Here is a 17,450-nt window from a genome sequence, read left to right on the forward strand (position 1 = left end):
ATGCTGTTTGTGTGTGTGTGTGTGTGTGTGTGTGTGTGTGTGTGTGTGTGTGTGTGTGTGTGTGTGTGTGTGTGTGTTATCAAGTATCCTGTGTGAAGGCAGTTGCTGGCGTTCTGCCCATGCCTTTCAGGATGCTTTCCTCTAGTGTCAGGTAATCACTGTACTCCTTCATGTTCAGCTCTTCAGTCTCCAGCAGGGATTGGACTGGCTTCTCCACCTCCTGGGGACAGAGACGATTCATAAACATGTGGAAAACAACACAGAACTTTGAAACTCATCCTTTTCCTCAGTCCTCATGTTTTCCCATCTTGAAGAAAAAAGATCATATATTAATTAGTCATACTGTGTCATACTGTCCGTAAATAAAGGTAGGGGTAAGCATTAAAATGGGATATTAGACTCTATAGTTAGATGACTGCCAGGCACTGGCTGTCAATAACCAAACCCCACAGCACGGGATCAAATAACGATCTGAATGAATTAAACATGAGGAGAGAGAGAATAAAAGAGACTGATACAAAGACTGAGACAGGAAGGGCCCAATCGAGCTTTTCCATTATCAACTTTGATCTGGTGAACACATGTCTACCTGGGTCAATAAAACACCTGTGAGTCTTAATGTACATTCAAAGGACTGCTCACCAACACCAGAGGGGACGAGGTCTTATTCAAGACCACTTTAACAACGGTGGTTAGAATAGTGATGCTCTTTGCTGCAGTGAGCTTGTCTGTTGCTTCTTTCTTGTTTTTTTTTCTCACTCCACTTCAAATCCAGGAGGATTTGTTGTGTTTTTGAGATTTTTGTTATGATTTGGCACTATATAAATAAACAGAACTGATCTACATTATCCCGGTCAGCATGAAGAGTCAATCATCAAGCCTCCATTACCAATTTCCAAAGTGTCCATTAACGTTAACAAAGGTAGAAGTATTTACAGATCTTAAGAGTGAACACCCTAATGTTACACAGCGAGGCAAGATGAGATAATTGTTCAAATATAGCGATATCGGCTAAGAGACTTTTAGACAATGTTTCCAAACACATCTGGCTAAGTTCTGTGTCAAGTGGGTGTGATTGTGGGGTTTCCGAAAGCATACTGGCACCTTTTACCTACTGTATATTGTGTCTGAAATTAGAATTCATAGCTCACCACTTTCTTCTTGAGTTCATCAGCCTCCTTTTTCTGTTTTTCCCACTGTTCCTTTTTCCTCAAAAAATCCTTCAAGCCGTCTTCCCCAAGTTCAAAGCATTTCTTCACACTTATACTCTGCACACAGAAAGTCATGGGTTAGCTGTTCTAGGCAGCCACTGAACACACTCACAACACAATTACACACCAACAAAACAAAAACCTATAATCACAATTTCACTTTTCTCTGTTTGAGGTTTGGGGACTTCCACCAAAATCATTTAGTAGGTGGATGTAGATAAGCCACCACTACAGCAATGGCACCTTGTCTATAACATTGTAATATATGAAAAGGAGTTAACAGAAAATCTGTGCAGGAGATCCTGAAGCTTATTACATGTTCAAAATATGGTGTAGAGGTCTTTCTGGGCTGGGCTGTTATCAGCTGATCATTTTAACTAGCAGCTTCCTATTTTGAAAAAGATGAAAAATAAAAGAAGTAGAAGCCACATCCTCTGCTCAGTTAAATCAATGTGATTAAATCTCCTTTAAATTCTGGTCTATATTTTTAGAGCATTGTTTGCTTCTGAGACTCATTATAGGATGAATTTATTTGTATGTAGGAATCATAATTTAGCAAGTAATTCCAGCTGGTTGTAGCTCTTCCACATGTGGAGGTCCGATAAAATCTGTAATGTGAAATTTTCCCAAAGCTTGTGTCATAACCAGTTTCATTCTAGTTCTTTCAGGCTGTTCTACACATTTCCTGTGTCAGAGAGGGCAGCTGTCAACTGTGAGAAACCCAAACATCGAAGCTTTCAATGTCAGTTTAAATGCTTATGTTCCAACACAGTTATGGTGTTGTTGCTTGCAACAAATCAGTCATATACAGAATTCCTCATATGTGGCAAACAACCTTGACATTACAATACCTGTCACTAAACTACTGTTGGCATGCTGCAGTACTGGGGTGGTTAGCTCTTGATCAAAAGCACATTACTAGTTATTCTGCAAATAAGAAATGGAAAAACAAACAATTCATAGTCTCCTGTTAAGTGAGTGCATAGAATTTGTTGGGACTGTCTTGCCTCAGTCCTGGAGGGAATGTAGAGTTTCTTTGGGATTTCAAAAACACGGACCATTCCAACGTAATCTGTAACGGCCAGGAAGTGCTGCTTGGCTGTAGGGACAAAACTGAAAATATATCACCAAGGATGTGGAAATATAAGACACAGGGGCATTCCATATCTAGTAGCAGCAGCAAAACAGAGAATACAGAGCTATATATATATATATATATATATATGGCAATATGATAACTCACGGGAGGCAATCCAGGGAGTGATGCTGGTAATCCTGGCGTTGGTAGCATGTGCATGGACCTGAACAGGCTCATTGGACTTTTCTAGGAGGTTCCATACCTCAATACTTCCATCCTCTTTCCCTATGAAGAAAACAGCTGGTCGGGACGGGGACCAGCATCCCACAGTGCATGCCTGCTCATAGCTTTGTGACACAATGATGGGGCCATCCTAGAGGTTGTTAAATAGAGTCAGTGGATTTAGAATGAAATGAATGTGGCAGGATATAAGCTAAATATACATTTTATGTTTGTTAATGAACTGAAACACTATTCTTACTAATTAAATAAAGTACATGCATGCACCAAGACTCCTACTTGCTGCAGTCATTGTTTTTTGTTGACAGAAAGTGTTGTTGAAACTACAGTGTTACCATGACTCCCTCCTTCCAGATGGCAAAGTTCCAGCCTCCCGTTGTCAAAATAATGTCTTTGAAGAAGGGCGATCGCTGTACTGTATTCACCAACCAGTGATGAATGTTAGAACAGTGGAGGGGCTTGGAACCTGAGAGAAAGGAGAGACGGGAGGTAAGGGCGAACTTGACAGTCATTATTTTTGCTTCTACAAAGCACTGGGAAATGCAGTACAACAAGCAATTAACCCTCTGAGTCCTCTTAAATTTACTAGCTGATTTATTCGTGTTCAGCATGGCTTCCAAGCCAAAGAGTTTGGTGATACAGTGGTAGAAGACTGAAGAAAGTACGTGGATGAGCAGTGAAATGTTTCGACTTAACAAGTAAGAAGTCCAGCTGCCGTGACTCAATTCCAGATAACTCACTATTAACTCATGATGATACTGAGGAGCCATGATACTCACTCTGCATCCGGCCAGAGTCGTCCTTCACCATTTTCCAATCGGTGTAAACAATCTCCCCATCCTAATAGTACAAAATATATATGAAATAGATTTCAAAGAGACATGGAATAAGCCTGCACATATTGTATTTTTTACCTTGTATTGTATTAACTGTCCAGCTAATGGAATTCTTACACATGTAGTGGTCAATTATAACTTCATAGTACATCATCTCTTGATTGGTAATAATTAAATTTAATGCTGTTAATTTCATAGATACCTATTTGACCACAACAATAGTGGATGTCTATTGTCTTTAGATACATTTTTGCATGGGAGATTTTGTCATAACTTACTTAGTGTATTAGAAGGGTGTGATTTAATATCCAGTAAGTAAGTTTCAATGTTCATATGACAATTGTCAATAATATAAGTATATCCTTTTAAACAGGTGAGTGTTGTAATATGTTGCTCGATTTTGACTTTATTAGTAGGAATGTTTACCTCTGTTCCTATATACAGCTTTGTATTGACATCTACCAGAGCTGTGAGTGTTCTCGCTGAGTGCACACTAAGCTGACTGTAGTCTGGGATCACCTCTGAGCTCTCCTCATTTTCATCAGTCTTTTCTGTAAGGAAAAGGAAAAGTTTAGTCCAGGGCAAGTCATAAACGTATATATATTTTAGCCTTTAGAAACACTTCAATGAGGAGATTCATGGTCCTCATTGAAGATAGGTTACCTGCAGTGCTTTGTCAATACTTCTTTTACTAAATAAATAAATCACCAGTGGGGGTAATGTAATTACGCACAATGGTTACACAAAACCACAAAGCATCTGTTTATTTACAATAGTTAAATATCTGGAATTCATACAGCTATTTTATTTGTTTACTAATTTCCAAAACATGCTTTTAATTCAAAACATCTACAATTAATTTAAAGAGTAAGGAAATAACAGAGAATTGAAAAGTGGCATTGTTGCAGTCTGCTCTGTAATCTGACCATGACCAAGACCACAGAAGGACTAAAGAAGGAGGTACTGCTGGGGTGAGTGGGTTGGTAAAAGGCAATATGAGGGGATTGGGAAACAAAAGGAGAAAAGGTGGAGGTGGGAGTGAGGGATGTGCTGAGGAGGGAGATAGTAAGGGAGAAGGGTGGGAGGGGTGAGATAGGCAAGGCTGGTAGCAATGGAAGAGGCTTTTCCATCACAAAAGCCCAACTGTCTGTCAGGGACAGTACAGGACTATCCGTTCACACCCCCTTATCAGCAGGTCACTCCCAATCAAATCTCAGACTCACTCTGCTAGATTAGCTCTTGAAGGTCAGATCAGGTTACTCCATCACACATCTTCTAAATCCACTTTCCCCTAGTTAGATGTGTGTTTAGATATGAGGTGGATAATACAACACAGTTATAAATGTAGACATTATTTCACTTTGACCACACTGCACCACTTTTCAACTGATGCCTACACTCAATGAGGGTTTGCCTGCAAGATTCTAGCTTTAAAAAATGATGTGGTACTGTTGCAAGGAGCTTTTCTTCAGTGGTTACTAGTGCACTGCAAGAGCAAGTGACTCTAGCATTAGAAGTTGCAAAAGACACAGAGTTAAATCCTCAATTTAGAGATCCTAGACAGACTGCATAGTCTCAATCATTATGAGTCAAACATTTTAGTAGCACCAAAGTATTAATCACATCAGGATTCATTAAAACCTTAATAACAGACTGCCCCAGGGCTGCTAAAAAAAGCAGCAGATTTATTGCCTAACTTAATGAGTATAAATTCTATAAACACCAGCCACCAAAGCTGTTTTTATAGAGGGAGACCTTCAGCCAGACAAAGACAGGTCTTTTCTTGACCAGCCAGGACACACACGATCATCTTCTGGCCCCAAAGGAACTTGGGCAGCATATTGCAAAGAGCTGACAGTGAGTAGGACTAATGCACTGTGAGTGAGTCAGAGTCAGCAGAATTTACGCTCATCTAGATATTTGCCAACTATTAGATAGGAGATTTACATGTTTGTTTATAATTTTGTCTTCTTACCTGTTGTTTTGAAGTGAAAAAAAAAGATCATTACAATTGAAGTTTTTATGTTGTAACTTTTACTGTGGCTCTGTGTGTTTTTGAACTTTTTAGTTCATACGCAGAGTGCCATGTAAGAAAATTGCATGAAAGTGACCAAATCTTGCAAAACGAAATGTCTTTTTATCATTCTGTCGCTTTCTGAAAGTGTAAGTGAATGTACTGTATGAATCCTGTAAAACTAGTTTTTTTTATCCAACATAAAAAACAGCTGTATTTACTGTTCTTGTATAACAGAGAAATGCAACAGACATAAACAAATAAACGCAGACAGCCTCAAGGGTAAAATCTCTCACCTGTGCTTCTATCTGCTTTACCATCACAGGTGTAGTAATCAATGTTGAACTTCAAAGGAGCGTATTCTCCACTGGTATTGATCTTTGGTAGGGAAACCTGACATATGACAGGAAGCGATGACACACCAAACATCCAAAAATTAAAGTAAATCATATTCATAATCTTTTGAGATATAAAAAATACACGCAGTAGAGTATATACCCTTAACTTTTAAAGTAAAGTTACAAATAATGTTACATTAAATGTGGTTTAACTTTTTTGCCAAACTAAACTATCTTTTAAAATTCTACAGCACATGTAAATGTGTTTAATAACAGACAATACATTTGTGTACAGTTTGTACTTTCTGTAAATTAACTTTGTTGTAGTTTTGCTAGTATTGGGCAATTGTGCTGCAATTTGTGCATCAAACACAATGGTCATTCAGTTTGCTGTTTACTACTGCAGGCTTAATTTTGGAAATGAACAGATTAATCTAAATTAATTTTCATTTGAGGATATCATCCTAAACACTTGTAAATTCATCAGTCAAAAAAGCTGCACATTAATGTTATCTACAGATAAAAATGAGTTTCATTTCACCCCAATCCCTGCATTACCCTGAACAGTGGTTTCCATGTGCGGTCCAGGTGTTTGAATTTGTCTGGGATAGTGTAGGGTGTCATCTGAGCCACATTCTGTTTCCCGTCTGGTGCTGACTGGATCGATAATTTCGGCACTCGCACATCCCAGAACAGCATAGAGCTTTACAGAAATAGTGAGACAAAGACCCACAAATTAACAGTGGAATGAATGTTAATATTAACTCTAAAACTTGTGGGCTTTGTCATGTTGTAATGACTACCAGATATTATATTTATTTGGAAAATGAATCCTGACAATTATAAACACGTATACATAGCACATCACCAAATGTATAAAATATATGTATTTTTGTAGGACATAAGAGTCATATGCACTGTACTTTATATTGTCTGTAGCCACCAACCATATTGTTTTCACCAGTGGAGACATGTAAACACATAACCTGTCATCCCTAGCACTTGGTTATATTAGTTATGAGCTGAGAGCATTTTATACATTTTACACTTAAATCGAGCACACTGTACACAGCCTACCAGTCAGGGGAGCAGGTGACAACCTGAACAGAAATGTTATTCTTGTTCTCCACTGGTAAGCCTGTCCTGGTGACCTAATCAGAGAGAGTGAGAGAAAGTTGCTAAATCAGCAGATATCCATGTCAGACTTAGTACTACAAACAGCTGATAGAAGTGCATAAGGTTCCTGGAAGATATAAGGAAGGTTAATGTTCCCCCAGAGGGCACTTTCATGATTGCCTGTTTTCTTATTCAGATAAGTGCCAGTGGTTGTCACAATTTATAACTGTTGGCTAAATAGAGATGAGGGATAGGCACCAACCGGAAACCACACGTTTGCTGTGTTTATCGTTTTACAAATGAATGTCTATGGCTGTTAGTTTTACTGTATACACTTCTTATTACAGTTTGTGTGTGGTAATAGCATCCGAAGCAACAATTATGACTTTAGGTAAATTCTTCTGTGCTGAGACAATATCAGGGGACAAAACAAAGCAACTACAGAAATTACTGTCTGCAGCTGTTGGGAACAGAAAAGTACAAAAAAACATCTTGAGGCTATGATATGGCAGTAGAGTTGTGGGGTTAATTTCTGGCCTGCTGTGTTTCTGACCATATACTCTATGCCAATGTGTCCTCCTGTTAAATCTTGTTATGTCTATTGCTACAGCCCCAATAGCCTGATTTGTTGTACCTACTACTGCCTTCCCTCCTGGCAGACCTGTTTACATTTAGGTGGCTTTTAACTGGAGTTGGATAAAAACCATATTCCAAAACTAGAAATCCTTAGGTCAACAACAGCCCTGGCCCTTTAGCATGGATGTTTGATATCACTTTGGGACTCAGAATAGGTGTAAAGATAAAAACCTACTTTAGTTCTCTCTGCATTGCTGGAATCTATGTCACAGTGTTTACATGAGATATGATAAAGAGGCTTGAATTTGAGAAAACATTATTAGCATGTTATGCTGAAAGCATTGCTGTGTAGTTACATACTGATCTTTTTTAAACAAGATAGGCCAAATTAAATAATGATTAACCTTGAAGAATTCCTGTACCGACCCAGTATACTTATGGAAACACCTTTGGATTCTGCCTATTTGGTGTCAGACATGTGATCATTAATTCTCTCCAACCCCTTTGCCCTTCAGTCCTGCATACCTCAAACATTGGTGGCAGCCATTTGACATCAGTAATGTGTGCTTTGTGGCTGCTCTCTAAGGCAGATACTGCACAGTAGCGCACGATAGGAGTCTTTTTCTCCTTGTTGTCAGCAATGTCCTGGTGGAAGGTCAGACACAAAAAGTGCAACATGTATTGTACAATAAGTTTTGACAATTCAATCTAATGCAGTCAAATACAGAACAGTATTTGTACTGTACCATATTGGACTGTACAGTATTTGTAATACACAATCATTGATTTATATTTTCAAAAGTCTCTACCTTAAATCCTGACAAATAAACAGATTGCAAAACACTTTAGCACTGATTCCATGTGGTAGGAAAAATCAAATAACCCACTAGTGACCATACTGTAGTTACATATATTATGACAAAGAACACAATATAAGCAGGCACATAAAAAATAATTCAATTTTTTTTGTGCTTTTTTTTTTTAACCAATACTTATATATGCTGCATGCTAACTCAAAAGGCACAAACATCAGCTAGTTTGGCTGTGTCAGTCACCTGCTGGATTTATCATATACCAGTACAATGGTGCGAAGAGAAGACAAATCTATACAGCAACATGTTAATTCTTTGTTTATCTGATAATCTCCTCTACAGGTGCTGGTGTAGCACGGCTTTCACAGCACTCAACGTTGAAGTAAAGCCTTTTGGCTGATACAACTTTCATTGTTTACACTGCAAACACTGGGGAGGGCAATGATCTGATTTGCTTGTGTGTTATCTCCTATGGGGACAAACTATGGTGGTAGATGGAAGGCTTGTGTAACAGCTGGAGTATGTGAGCTGATGCTGTTGACTCGGGAACAAAGAGAATCGAGGGAGGTATGGAGGATGGGAGAGCGGAAAGCAAAAGAGAAGGAAGCAGAGAGGAGAAGGTTAGAGACAGCTGTTCTACTACAGAGGCAACAAAGCAAATGGTGGCTGTATGATATATCATATCATACAGCCACATGTGGCATATGTGTCTATTTAAATATAGAAACAGAGTGGAAGACATTAGTAGAGGCTTTAAGGGACAAAACTAGCTTAAGCCTTGATGACACCGACTACAGTGGATTTAATGTAGCTTGATATGTTATGGGTTTAAATCTGATTGAACTCGAACTTGAACTGATTTTTGTCATGTATAATTACCTCCCTCTTCCTCATAAAAACTAGGCAGATGTGTCATGAAAATATTAGTTTACTATGATGTTAAGCTAAAACAAAAACATTACTGTCCTCAGTTAGGCTTTTTTTGCTTGGATCACTTTAGCCTGACTTAGATCTACTCCTGGCATTAGTACGTTTGTTAAACTAGTTTTGATAGCTGTGGCTGGCTTGAAAAGGACCATTAGGCCACTGCATTCCCATCTAATGAAAGGGTGAGGATGAGGACAGAACACAGGCGTCAACGTATCATAATTTCACGCTATCATACAGCAACACTGTAGAGTACAGCCTGTCTTTATAGCACATATGCTGCATGTTATGATAAACTGAGGACCCATAGTTGAATAAACCAAACTGAAATCAACACCGGCCATAGAATTTCAGCCCAGACCAACAGACCAACACAGATACAGAACACAGATACAGAACACTATCTATTATTGTACTAACATTGTGCACATTAGAGAAAGCATATGAATACTTACAAAAGTGTCGGGGTCTTTTTTACCACTAGACTGTATTCCTTGCAAGTGAGTGATGTGAGCAGAAACATCCCATAACACAACCTGAGAAAACAACGACATAAATCAGTCACTAGAGATAAAGTTTGAGGCTGGTGTCTGTAAATAACAGTTCTATGTGTAGAAAAATACTCAAATGTTGTAAAAAAAGAATCAGAACAGAAACAGTAAAGGGGAAACGTACAGGATATGATACATGACGAACATGACAAAAAGTCATATTAGTCAAAGATCTATGTTTATTTCATCTTAAAGCAGTGTGTTAAGAATGTGTAAAGCAGAGACAGATATGCAGAGATAAAAATGAGCACCTGGCCGTTCATGCAGCCGCCAACGATAATATTTGGATCTGAGGGGCAGAACTCAAAGGTAAAAATATCATCTGGACACTCCAGCAGCAACTGCAAAACACACAGAAAACCCACATACACAGGACATAAATATTATATTTCAAAGTAGAATCTTCCACGTATTGGATGCTTGCCATCCTCAGTATTTATTTATTCTACTCTCGCCTTACAAAGTTCAGCTTTTAATCCACAAAGCCAAGTGCATACAGGAGATTCCATTTCACACATGAAGGGAAAAAAGACCCAGGAGGGCTAGGATGGCATTACAGAGCAATCATTTTTCAGCCTCGTGTTTAAATCTGCTCAGGTTTATAATTAGCTGTATGACTGGAATACAGCACTTCAGTCTGTGCAACAGTAAATATATTTAATTCAATTAAATCTCCTCTACAAAGTGTCCTCGGCTACTTTGGTTTCATTGTTTGCTGGAGCAGTGATCAAAGTATGACACATGTAGCAGTAAAGACATACGTCATGCAGAACTCATATTACTTTTGAGTGATTTAGCTCGGTTTTATTGATTGAGTGCCTAGATCAGATCAATAGAGTCTCTCAAATTTCTCCTAAAGGAAATAATGCAGTTGAATGACAGGGCAAACCAAATTTATCCAGGATAATGGACACTGTTAGAGAACAGATATCATACAAACTGTTATAAGTTTCCTTTTAAGCTTTCAATGTAAGCATGAAATCTTTTAAAAATGTATTTTCCTACTAGTGCACCAGTTACATTCTTAATAGTTTTTCAGATAGTTTCCATACCTGGGGATTAGAAGGGTCAGAGAAGCTATAGAAGACAATGAATGAAGTTTTCACATCAAATGTAGTGGACTCATTCAACTGCTCCACCTTCTTCTCTGTCAAAGCCACAGCTATCACACCTACCACATCAAAAACACACATCATGCAATGTATCAACGGCATGGCAGCAAATAGAAGATAGATATATTTATAAAGTCTTTTTAACTCTGCTAGTTGAGACATCAATGGATCAAGTCTGATCCCTACTTTGAAAAAACACATTCCCATAGATCATATGCTTTGGCACTGATTTTGTTTTTCTGGATCTTGCTGAAATCCTGACTTGTGGGTAATGACAGCTGGGCAACATTACAAAGTGGTACTAATTAACAATAATGCTTTTTCAATGGCTGACAGTGAGATTAATGTCATTTATTTTAGTTACACTTATTTCCAGCACATTCCACCAACACCGCCTTTTAGGCAATTCCAAACCGAATGGTATTATACACTTAAAACCACAATCTTCTACTGTTTAACAATGCACTCGCCTGAAGTCTCAAAATAATCTGCACAAGGTATCAGTGTCTCGTTTGCGCTGACAAAATGGAGAAAAGGTTACAACTACAGCAATCTTATGCAAATAATTTTTTTTTTCATTCAATCACTGAGAACTGTTAGAAAATAATTAACAATGCCGATTTAAGTGTTAGGTTTACCGTAGATGGTAGGGTGCCAGTTAATGCTGCTGATGTTCTTGTCCTTTGCATATTTCTGGTCGGTGAAGGCCTGAAAAAGCATTAAACCTTCAGAAACCTTCCCAGACCAGTCACCGGCTTCGGCCCCTGTTCCTAGAGCCTTCCAGTCATCAAAGAATACATTCATGATCTCTTCTTGTTGAAGAGCTTTCAACACTCTGTAAAACAATTAACGTTTCCTGAGTTGTGTCTTCACAGTGTCTCCATTAATGCTGGAGTCTTGGGGATAATGACATTAGTAAAGCAACACCAAATATAATGCACTGGCAAGTTAAGCAATGTTCTATTCTTCTTACCTAGTGATAACAATGGATGAGTTTGAATATCCTGTGGCAGAAAAGTTTTGTTTGACTTTCAGTCATCCTATATATAATATATACACCTTCGGAAGGGGACATGGGGGACACTAGCTTACTAGGATATTTAATTTTACCTGGAGGTCACTGTGTTGCAAAAATTCTTCAGAGACTCAGCCTGGAGGATGCTTTCTATTTCTTCCTTATTTAACTCTCTTGACTTGTACTGTGTAAAGTTATTCCTTTGAAATTTCCTGTAAAAGGGTCAGAAGAAATATGTGAATATATGGATTTATAATCTATTCCACCCAAGAATGAAGCATACAGACATAACATGCTGACACGTGACTTTGTGTATGTTTTATACATAAAGTATTAGCTACTAGTATTAGACTCTGATTAATTACACTCTGTTACATCTTGTTTTCATTTTAATTCCATTTTAAGTGTACTCCTTTGCTAGCATACCACTGTGTCTGAGCACTGCTGCTCTGCAGTCTGGGAACAGCCTGCATCCCGCAGTCCCTCTGCATCTGTTTGATGCTGAATCTGCTGTCTTGATAGGAAGCACACTCCAGGTAGCTATCCTTAGCATCTGCAGTGTTGCGGTCAGAAAGACAAACTGGTTCCCCAAACTTCCTCCGCACTCTGGAGAACTTGTACAGCAGCTGATGACAAAAAAGAGACATAACAGAGTAGTGAAAATATCAGATTTAAAGTGTATGTTTAGTGTGTCTATTTCATACTGCAGTACCTTATCTCTTGTTTCTCTGACACATTCTTCATCTATTTCCTGCTCGCTGCCAAGAGATATCCATTGCTTTGGTTGTGGGGTTTTACTGACTTCGTTCTCTAACACTTCGAGTTTCTCGCTCTCAGGCTCTGGGGGCTGCACAACACAGAAGGAATTATACTAAAATAGAACAGTGAACAGAAAAGACAATAAAGTAGAAGATGACTTTGCAAGATTTTCTTTCTCATTAACCCTTAAATCCTCCCACACTTTCACAATTGTCATTAAAGGTCAAAAATATGCCAGCTAAATGTCCTTACCAGCCATTACTTTTATGATAAGTGAAGAATATTCATTGTAAAAGGAAAAAAAGGATTGATCCCAGAATGTTGCTACCCAAATTACATTTATCCTCACTGCTCTAAATGTATGTCATATTGACATACTTTTTTGTTTCTATAACTAAAATTACTCTCTGCTTACACTGAGGATTCTGCCCTTGGCCTCTGGTGTCAGAACCAGGTAGAAGTTCTGTCCATATGTGAAATCTCTGTCAAAAACAAGCAAGATGTCATCCTCTGGGTAGTCCTGTCAATAGCAGAGAGAGAGCAGTGTCAACACTCATAAAAAAAAAAAAAACATTTGTAATTGATGTAATTTAACTGGTTTCATTACAGTTTTTTGACGGAATAAAAGTCGTATATTTGTATTTATTCTGCCAACCACAAGCAAATGTTGTACAAAAGTACTTTGACTGGGATGTTGGATGATGGAGAAACGTGTGGACAGGCACGTCAATAAAGCTGAGGCCAGGTCTTGGCTGTATCCCAAATTAAACAGCTGACATTACTCAGGGCATAGAATTGATCGGTATATATGGGTTCTCTAGGGTGCTATCAGATATCATTAGAGTAATGTACTGTAATAGAAGGGAAATTAATGCATAGTAAGTAAGTTAGTGTGGTGGTTACCCTGTTTTTTAACTAGTTCACACAGCGAAGGGAGGTGAGGTTAAACTGGTTACTCTGTCTGTTCCCACAGAACTTAACATGCAATGTGTGAATCATCAGTGTCTTGGGGGTATTGTCTGAGTGATCTCTGCGACAGAATACCAGCCTCACCAGCACAATCTGCTTCACAGGGCTGAAATCTGACACTGCGGCTCTTGTCTTAATGTCCTGTATGATGCTGTCTTTTTTCAGCAGCTTGTAAGGGCTCTCCCCTGTGACATCCTCATCAGCGCGGCAATCAAAGAGATCCTGGGTGGCTGATGTCAGGACCATGGGGCAGATATCCTCTGGGTGATCTTGGTGAGAAAGTTAACAATCAATAAGTACGGTAGATGCTAGACAGTAGACACATTTTGTATACTACTCTTGTAATTAATACAAAATGAAAGTTTTGCCTATCATGTAAATAATTAAAGATACTGGATCAAAACAACATTTGAAAAATAAATCTGTAGGATTTTAACATGTATATCGAAAGAAGAATTTTATATTGAACATTTTTGGAAGCCAATAGAGGAAAGACAACACTGGTGAAATGTGCACCCTGCAGATAAGCTACAGCTCCTTGGCTTAATATTACATATTCTCTGTTGTCTAGTTGGGAGAAACATAAAATATGTCTGATCCTAGATGTTTTTAGAGCTCAGGTTTATATTATAGGATAAAGGTCCGAGACCGCTGCAATTCGTGCAGTATCAGGGTCAGTAATTAGTACCTTAGTTTTATACTGATTCAAGAGGAGGAAGATTTGAGGCCACCATAGAGACCTGGCAGTGACTGTCACATCCATGTAATATGAACAGACCCAAACTGTGTAATTACTGTATTTAAAATCTGTGTTATTACTGCCATATCCAGCACAAAAAGAGATAGATAGGATATATATTACATTACAGTGTGGGATCACTGACAAGAAATTGAGAGAAAACACATTGGAAAGACGATTTATTTGTAGAAATGGATAAAACAGTGCTGAAAACATAAACAGAATTATAATGAGTATGAACATAGATTAAAAGCCTAAACTAATTTATCAAGCGTCTTTCATGCAGTCCTTTGAAGGCTAAACAAGCTTTAAACTTACACCGATTCTTGTCTCAGGTCTTCTCAAAAGCACAACAACTCCTCTGATCCTTTAACTGCTCATCCCTGCAGGATGGACCACCTCGCAATATCACAAAATGAAGTGCAATCCTTGTGAAGCCTACACACAATGTTTAAATGCTTGCAGAGAGAGTGCATTTGTTTTTCTGTTCTACTTCTCTGACAGGCAGATCAATAATGCTTGACCTGAAATGTGCGCTTACGGACATCTAAATCTTCTGTAAACTATGTAGAACCCTACCACGGCAGCATCACCACAACAAAGTTTTTCTTAATAAACAATCCACACAGACGCCTCCATATCTAAGGCCAGGCTCAGTCCAGGGCACCCTACGGTAAACAGGACTGTGCATAATAACAGTATTCATCCTGCTTGCGGTCTCTCTCTTCAAAGTCTTTCCACAAGGTTGCTGAGGGGACGCTGGGAATGCTCAAGTACAGCTTAAGTAACCACTTCCCAGCTGGGTGTGTCAACCTTTTCATCTCACACCACTTAGGCTTCACGCCAAATCATTGTAGTGGAAACTCACACCCCTCATTTCACAGAGTTCTGTGTCAACTATGGCATTTGTATTCATGGAAAATATTTACTTCAGAGACAAAGAGAGTGTGATGTGAAATGTTCCCTCACCCTCAAAAATGCAATTATACTTCATTTGTAGGCTGCTCTGAAGAGATAATTTCATTTTGTTTCCTCTCACCTAAGCTAAAAGTGTGTAAAGTATTTACAGTACACAATACTAAAATGTGTTAAAAGTTTGATACTAGTTATTAATACACTCCTATATCATCAATATACTTGAGAAAGCTGATAATTGATAAACTTTTATATCTAAAAATGTTGTTGTAGTGTTTCTACTTTAGGAATCGGGACTTTTACATTTAAGATATCAGATGCATTTGGCAAGAAGCAAAAATGTTTCTGATAGCAATTCATATTTTTTTACTGTTTAACGTTCTAACTGGTTCTGCCATTGTCAGTGTGCAAGCAGGTGGACAAATAGGTGAAGAAGTAGGCAACTATGCTGCCACTTTTACACGGTGAGGATCAGTCTTTAATTTGGAGACAATAATTTGGTCCCCACAAGGCTGGAAATAGTAAATTTGTTAAATTATGTTTAATGTTAAATGATGCAAATTACCTTATCTCTGGTAAAATATACACTGCAGTTAAGCTTACATTTGACTATAAGAATGTTTTAGGACTGGTGCGTTGAACATAAACCAAGCATTGACAATGGGAGCCTACAGCTAAGCATGACTAAAGGCTATGCAACAGTACACTCAAGATCATATAATGCAGTTAATAGTTTTTCAGACTCCTTGTTCAACTATATGTGTTACATGCACTACTTCAGTAAGTAAGACTCTTCAGGTAAATGAATTCATTTTCATGACAAACCTGATTAAACAGTAAATTACACAGATTTCTTTAAAAGCTACCCAATAAAAGGTAATCCATCCTGTTTGATAACTATTAATAAATTTAGTTTTGAAATGTAGTCAACTACATTTAAGTCCAGTTAAGTATGTAAGAAGAAACACGTTTTCACCTACCAGGCTTTTCCTCAGGTGTAGGGGAACGAATCTTCTTGCCTGAACAGGAAGTAACAGTAAGTTGACCATTATATTTATTGTGTTTCTCTGGTGGAGACCTTCCAAAGACAAATGTTCTTGCATTTGCATAGTATTCAGACATTCACCTTTCCCTTTACTGCCTGCAGTGCCTGTAGATTTCTCTCTCTTGGGTGGCATCGTTGCTCTTGGAGCTTCACTATGAGGGGGTGGGGGGTTTAAAGGCATAAATAGATTTTTTGACAACAACATATGATGTTACATTGTTCCAAGTAAAACATCAAAATACATTTTTGTTATAATTACACAATTGTGTTAAATTGACCAACTGTGAACAACAGTGCCCTGTGTTATTATCAGTGCACAGGGTGACATCTTGTGGAGGATCAAGACATTGTACCACTGTTTATACACTGCCTTATTAACAGGACGTTATAGGTATGACTTTAATTTATCTGTGAAAACATGTTATATCTTCAGCTCCTAAACCTTTTCAATTACAACCAAGGTTCAGAATTAAAAATGTAAACAATTACAGTTTCTGAAAATATATGATCAGACAAGTCCATTGTAAGTGTTAAAGTACTTTAGCAAAATAACCCCTTTCCAAGTGATATACTTGATGTAACTTAATACATTAACAATTCAACATAAAGTATTAAAACTAGAGGCAGGCTATTTGTTAGGGGTTAATTACCTAAAATTGTGCTAAAGTACATTAAATTACAGTAGCTACAATAGTTATCCTAGTTATTGAAGTAGACTGTTAAAGTAGAATGGAACCTACCGCTACATTATGGTTCTGTAGATGCAACATAACTAATAATAATAACGTAATAACAAGTAATAACTACACTAATACAAAAATAGAAGAGTCATCCAGCAATATGTTAGCTGTTAGCAATGTGTGCTTGAGTGAAAGGTTCTAGCTTAACTAGCTTAACTAACTAAGGTTAGCTGTCTGTTTTGCTATTTAACATCATAACGAGAAGACTTTGCAGGAGCATTAATGGTAATTTAGCAGGCTCAACTAGCTAAATAGTAACTTAACACTAGCTACAAACAGAATAAATACCTTCTTCCAGTATCTTAAACCATATTAGCTCCTCGGTTCACGCTTTTTAATCAGCGTTCGTCGGTGGGACTGTTTGGTTGCTAGGGGTTACAAGACTTCCACAACTATTGATTGACAGATGCAGCAGCCAATCAGAGCCCTACTGTAAAATGACGTCAAAGCACGTTAG

At 38.0% G+C, this 17,450-nt stretch overlaps 1 protein-coding gene across 2 annotated transcripts; it reads right to left on the bottom strand.

The window, feature by feature from the left end:
- Positions 1 to 61: 61 nt before the first annotated feature.
- On the bottom strand, positions 62 to 17,375 carry wdr63 (WD repeat domain 63). Of its 2 annotated transcripts, none has more exons than XM_026345993.1 (23): positions 17,282 to 17,375; positions 16,335 to 16,405; positions 16,189 to 16,227; positions 13,639 to 13,823; positions 13,001 to 13,105; positions 12,539 to 12,673; positions 12,253 to 12,452; positions 11,922 to 12,038; positions 11,450 to 11,646; positions 10,752 to 10,870; positions 9,951 to 10,040; positions 9,604 to 9,684; positions 7,935 to 8,054; positions 6,795 to 6,868; positions 6,276 to 6,420; positions 5,676 to 5,772; positions 3,792 to 3,916; positions 3,309 to 3,369; positions 2,865 to 2,995; positions 2,455 to 2,662; positions 2,219 to 2,310; positions 1,152 to 1,268; positions 62 to 220 (listed from the first exon to the last, which is right to left on the bottom strand). In XM_026345993.1, the coding sequence occupies exons 2-23, from the start codon at positions 16,384 to 16,386 to the stop codon at positions 80 to 82; spliced, it is 2,631 nt and encodes an 876-aa protein (XP_026201778.1). In that variant the 5' UTR covers positions 16,387 to 16,405; positions 17,282 to 17,375; the 3' UTR covers positions 62 to 79. The 2 variants fall into 2 exon arrangements, with proteins under 2 accessions (XP_026201778.1, XP_026201777.1); XM_026345992.1 differs by having other exon boundaries at positions 12,539 to 12,697.
- Between the last annotated feature and the right edge of the window lie 75 nt (positions 17,376 to 17,450).

Source organism: Anabas testudineus, chromosome 4 (assembly GCF_900324465.2).
Source record: "Anabas testudineus chromosome 4, fAnaTes1.2, whole genome shotgun sequence".
Classification (NCBI taxonomy): Eukaryota; Metazoa; Chordata; class Actinopteri; order Anabantiformes; family Anabantidae; genus Anabas; species Anabas testudineus.